We start from the raw sequence: 6,137 nt of genomic DNA on the forward strand, positions 1-6,137 counted from the left end.
AGATTGTGAGTCAGTAACATAGGAAAACGTGGGTATTCAATATATTTTTAAGTAGTTCAGGAAGAAGAAAGTTATTATTTGAAACTCTAAAGATGTCGAATGTATGGGTAAGATGTAATATTTATCTTGATGAAACAGGATTACTCACAATAATGAATGAAACTGTGCATCACTAACATCTCACAAACCAAATTATGTTAAAAAAGAAAAACATAAGAAACAGAACAAATAGTTTTGAAGAATAAATCGCCGAGAGTAGGTTTTGTTCGGCATTTTTTTAAACCCTTAAATAATTAACTTGGGAAATGTTGCGTTACCAGGTGAGTGGTTCATGGTAGGAGGGGAACCATAGTAAGATGTAGATTATTATAATATAATGATATTATGTTAGGTGTAAGGAACATCAGTTCGAGGTGAGAAAGCAACCGACTTTTGGTAAATCTCTATGGAATTAGAGGATTATATTACTCTTAAGTCATTAAAAAATAACTGGAGTGAGCGGTTATATCTACTGTCGTTCTAAGTTCAGCCGGTATGGCGGCTAAAAGATCCCCTATGGTTATGGAACGTTACAATCCGATATATATGGGAAACAGGAACAAGGTGAGAAAGAAAGGAACCTGTTCGGAATGGATTTCAGAAAGAAATATAAAAGACAGAAGTTCAACGAAAAGAAAAGAGAGAAAACCGGAAGGTGTGCGAGAGAACGAATAAACCGACAGAGGCGGAGGAAGAAAGTAATATGATGCCAGTAAGAAACAGAAGCTATTTCTATGGCTATGTGTTATTGATTACCAATTGAATCAATTCCCGATAGGAATAATTACAACCTAAATAAAGTTAATAGACATAAGAAAAAGCGAAGTGCGAGTATACAAAATATAAAAGAACTGACAATTTGACAATTTATCAAACTAACTCTTAACAATCCTTCTATAATAAAATGTTAATTTTTGCTGAAAATGAACAATTTTAACTTTTCATATTTCTAATTTCTATTTTCGACTACTATGTCCTATATCACCTATCTGTTGTTTGCATTTTCCAAGCTGATACAGATGTTGTTTAAAACCTCAAACTAACTACATTCGTAGAACTAACATTAAGTTTCAAGTTCCATGTAATGAAAAAAATATTGTAAAAATGAAAAAAATCACGCTAAAATTTGTACATCAAGTTTTTTATGCTTTTGAAGCACTTCATGCTACCAATCTTGAAAACTAAACTCACCTTTAGTATTAGTTTACACATATTAAATAAATCGACCATCTTGATATAAAGCTTTACGGTTGTATTTAACGAGATTTTCCGAACACGGTTCTAACCGAACACGTTATATTTACAATTTTTTTTTACAAGCCAGATTTATTGAAATTTGGAAACAGTAATATATAAAAGAGGAAAACAAAATACAAACACTTGCAATGAAGTCTCAGGCTGTATACGAAATGCAAATCGAATCTTTCAGTACGAAATGTTTACATGCACCGTACAAGTAACATCCTAAATGTCACATGCATAAACCACAATCTGCAAGTAATATAGAAATTACTCTTACCAGCTTGCTGGGATATTACTGTACAGACAAATAAACAAATGTCGACATGTAGAGATTTAATACATTTCCTCACCCTGTGATGTAACGGTCTTTTACCAGGAATATAAGGTGCATACGGGGAATAGTAATGAGGAGTATAGAACATGTTCTACGTAGCAGCAACAGAGACAACGTTGTTCACATGCAGCGGTCACTTCATCCGAAGGAGTACTGCTGCATCCTCATAAATGAAAAAGTCATTCGAAGATCGGAGATAAAAACGAAAAATACAAAGCTGGTAAGAAATCGTCGAATACAAATCTTAGCACGCTATTCACCACTTACGAGTCACGTGCTCTTCCAGCACTAACCACGATATAAACCATCTCATACGTTATACACAGGAATGTAGAAAGCAAAAATTTCTACGCTATGTTACGCTCTCACCACACACATCTAGAATAATCTCGTTTTATACATATATCACTCTGAGCCAATAGTAAGGCCACACGATTTCATAAAAAAAAACTTCTCAACTAAACAAGCGCATGACATACATGGATATGCAACAATCTTGACTGATTATATCCATCGACGGTTATCAGTTACCAATATATATCCGTGTAAGAGTTTTCTAATAACTTTCACCACCAGGAGCCGAGGTGCTACACGGCGCAAGCCAAACACCAGAATCACATGCTCGCTGCTACGTCCCGAGAATCACGAGGGAAAAGTAGGCTCATCCATTGGCTGGTGACCCGTGACAGCTGACATTCCCCATGACCCTTATGTTTCCGCCGACTCACATAACTCCTCTCCCTAAACAGATGGTACCAATATTCCTGTCACAGTCGGTCGTCAGAAAGTGCTACTACGGAAGCCGAGATTTATAATTTTGTTTCCTCCACGTAATTATTTCCTTGCAACAGAATGTACTGAAAGTGTGAACACTACCAGAAATAATAACTCGGTTTTATGTGTTTTAATGACTATACATGCAATTAAGAAAGTTCAATGCTCGAAGTCCACATAAAATTATATATGAAACCCTATCTGGTGTTCTTTTATAGAACTGACTAACTCTACTGCTACCAAATATCGTCTGTAGAACAGAAATGCGTATATATGCGTAATTTAATGAAAATTATTTATCTTCAATAAATAACACACACCTACAGGAAAAATCACAATGAATATTTTGAAAAGTTACCTTTACTGATATAAACCGAACTTGAAAAGAACTGCCAGCACTTACACCGATATAAGTTTGGTGAAGGAAAATAAAAATCAAATTTAGGGGTCCAACGAGTTACACATACTGAAGACAAAGTCTAGTAAAAATTATCCGAAATTAAATAAGAAATAACAGTTCCGTTCACGTAACAGAATGATATGCACTTACTATAGGCACATAGGAATGTACAGAACATTGGGGGAGGAGGCCACTCGTAAATGAATAAAATTTGTCTGACAATCAATAAAAACGTTTTAAAATATTATTCAACAACTTCACACAAGAAAAAATACTGTACATATAAAATGCTAACCAGACTGTTTGCTGTGTACTACAAAATCGCATGTCGTACAAATAATAAACAAAATATACATAGGGATATATAAACATTTAAAAAGTAACTAACGGAGTAATGTATAGAATTTGACAAAGAACTGTAGTCTTCTTTCAGGCGTAAAAAAAAAAAGACTAAGATGGATACTAACTAATGTCTATACAAGTGGAGATTAAACATACATTGTTAAGATTCTCTTTAATTCTTTTCACGTTATACGAGTATAATTTGAGAGACATTTCAAAGACATGAAATTCCTGTGTTTTTCCTTACGCCAATACCACGAAATAAAAATGTTCCATTTATCTTACAAGTAAGCATAAACGACGGATTCGATACTTTAGCCAAATAAAATGTAACAAATAAAAGATTATTAAAGTTGCTCCAGATATTAACTCAGTAAATCTTGAGCCCAGAAAAACTTCGATCTTGGAGAATTGTTGTTTGAATTTTCTACTGTATAGTTAATCTACGTTTTTCACATTATATATCTGTAAGTGCTGTCCATTATAAAAATCTACATGGTTCTCATAAAACTGTTTTACTTGAAGCCCACTAAACAGTGACAGAATAAAATACATATACATTCTTAGCAATCAAGCTCAAGGAAAAATAAAACCGGTAAACCTGTGATTATCGTAAATGAAGCTATACACACGAGAGCCCATCAATAATTGCGTTCATCGCCAATCCCCTTTCCACTGAGAATTCTGCCGATAAGCCATGAGACAAGCTGTTATAGTAAGCTAATGCTCTCCGTGAAGCGCGCTTCTCTCCAATCGATACAAACTACAGCACAAACAAGCAGTCTCACAAAATCGACAACCGGTTGGTTGCTTCGACCGGCAACTAAATTGTCTTTTTCTTTCCTATATTACGTACACCGGTAGCGCACTCTGTTCCCGTTCCTTTTTTTCGTTTATTTTTTTTGTTTTTCGCTTTCGTGCATCCTGAAATTATTCTGTGTAATGGTAAATGTGTTAGCACGTGCCCAACAACACGCAAGCAGGAGATTTAAAAAATTTCATTAGAATTTAGCATTATTTTGAATTTGTTGACTCTTATAACAAGATGCATCAATCTTAGATAAAAGAAAACCCTTTTCAGCCTCTCCTGTGTATTTCGAGTGTGAGTAGCTTGCGACTAAACTTTTATTTCCTAATTCCTGTATAAGTATAGTCACGATATTTCTAAAAACGAAAGGAAGGCGAAATACAAGTTAAACTTGGGCATTTTTTGTTTGTTTTAGCACAGAATTGTTTCTAATCCCATTTAGGAGAGTCTTGTATTACATTGTAGATGCGAATTGAATTAACTTTTAAGCAAGTTTGCTTTTAAGTTATTGTAGTTCTGCGAGTAAGTAATATCTACCTATCAAGTAAAACCTTAAGTACAAAACATACACTATATGCAAACCGATCACCGCCGCTGCTTTTAGGGTTTATAAACATTTGATGCGTTTGTGTACTACAAGATTGAATCAGTTTAACCACAAAGGAAATCTTCAAGTCCTTATAGAGCTTAACGCTTTAGTTTTTGTTTTTTTTTTAACTGGGAAGATCGGCAAAATAACTGATAGTGTATTTTTATTTATTCAAAATCCTACGAAATGAGTAAATATGAATAAGCTGACACATTACACATATACAGGTCTTACACTATGGTAACAATTTACGCTAATTTCCTCATAATAATATATACCAAAGTTTGGACTAGCTATATATACAAAGGAGATATGAGGAAGGCACTGTATTTATGTACAATTACTTGTTTTAGTTTAATAACGAAGGCACTGTATTTATGTACAATTACTTGTTTTAGTTTAATAACGAAGGCACCCATGCTCCGCGCAGCATTAAACGTCACTTTCGTCTGACATTAGTTTCTTGTACAGTAAACATTGAGATGGTTCCAAAACTACAACTTTTCGTCCGAATGCTTATCAATTTAAACTCGAACTTTGGGGAGGTCCACCAGAGTTTCTCTACTGAATTTCATCGAAATTGGTTGAACCTCACAACAAACTATGACGTCAAAACACAACGACACAATTCTACTTTTTTATACACTTTATATAAACTACACAGCGTGTTTATAATATAAAACTAATTGATATATTTGGTTGTTGAATTTCGCCCAAAGCTACTCGACCGCTATCTGCACTAGCCGTCCCTAATTTTGAAGTGACAGACTAAATAAAGGAAACGCAGTTAACCAGCACCATCCACCGTCAACTCTTGGGCTATTCTTGTCAGACAGAATAATGGGGTCTGACTGCCATTCTTATAATGCACCTACGGCCATAATTTGTGTTAATTGATAAGAATCTTATGCGTCAAACACATTCAAAATAACATATAGATAAAACATACTTATACACACATAAAACTCGTGTTACGTATTGGCGTACATAATTTACATATATATATGCATATACACCAAAATAAGTAATATTCCAATCCTTTCAAAAACTACTACTAATTCCGGCAAATTGGTAACACATGACTAGAGACATCGACAATACACCCGAAAGTGCATAAATAGACGAGTTCGTTTCTAGTTATGTATTGACATATCCTTGTATCCCAGTAGAAACAGTGGCATATTTAACTACGTTGTTTAAGTTTCGTCCAGTTACTCCAGCGCTAGCCATCGCTAATTTTGAAATGAAAGACTAGAGGGAAGGCAGCTAATCAACACGCCGGTTACTCTAATTTGACCGTCACGCTTTTAACGCACCCACGGCCTCGAAATGCGTAGGGCGAACTACTGAATCCTAGATTAACAGTACGGTACACTCACCACTGAGCCGCGCTAGTTCAAATATAACGAAGATATTCAAGTCTCATATGTCAGTGATCGTATTTTAGTTAATTACCAGAAAGCATGTAATCTGTACATGTTCAAAATCGCTGCTACTCAACAAATAACTTTTTATAGCTTCTATTTATAGCATTTGCTTTCACAGTTGTGAATTTGCACACTAGATGGCAGCTATATATATATATATATATATATATATATATACGTAA

At 34.5% G+C, this 6,137-nt stretch overlaps 1 protein-coding gene across 7 annotated transcripts in view; it reads right to left on the reverse strand.

The window, feature by feature from the left end:
• Positions 1-6,137, reverse strand: part of LOC106459450 (transcription factor 12-like) — a 132,499-nt gene that overhangs the window by 38,485 nt on the left and 87,877 nt on the right. Inside the window, exon 1 of one of the 7 annotated variants that reach the window (XM_022385951.1) lies at positions 1,632-2,062. The exons of the other annotated variants lie outside the window; for them this stretch is intronic. Coding sequence (XP_022241659.1) covers positions 1,632-1,703 — 72 coding nt within the window. The 5' untranslated portion in view covers positions 1,704-2,062. Of the gene's footprint in view, positions 1-1,631; positions 2,063-6,137 lie in introns of those variants that run through there. 7 annotated transcript variants of the gene reach the window in all.

This window comes from Limulus polyphemus, unplaced genomic scaffold (assembly GCF_000517525.1).
Source record: "Limulus polyphemus unplaced genomic scaffold, Limulus_polyphemus-2.1.2 Scaffold611, whole genome shotgun sequence".
Taxonomy (NCBI): Eukaryota; Metazoa; Arthropoda; class Merostomata; order Xiphosura; family Limulidae; genus Limulus; species Limulus polyphemus.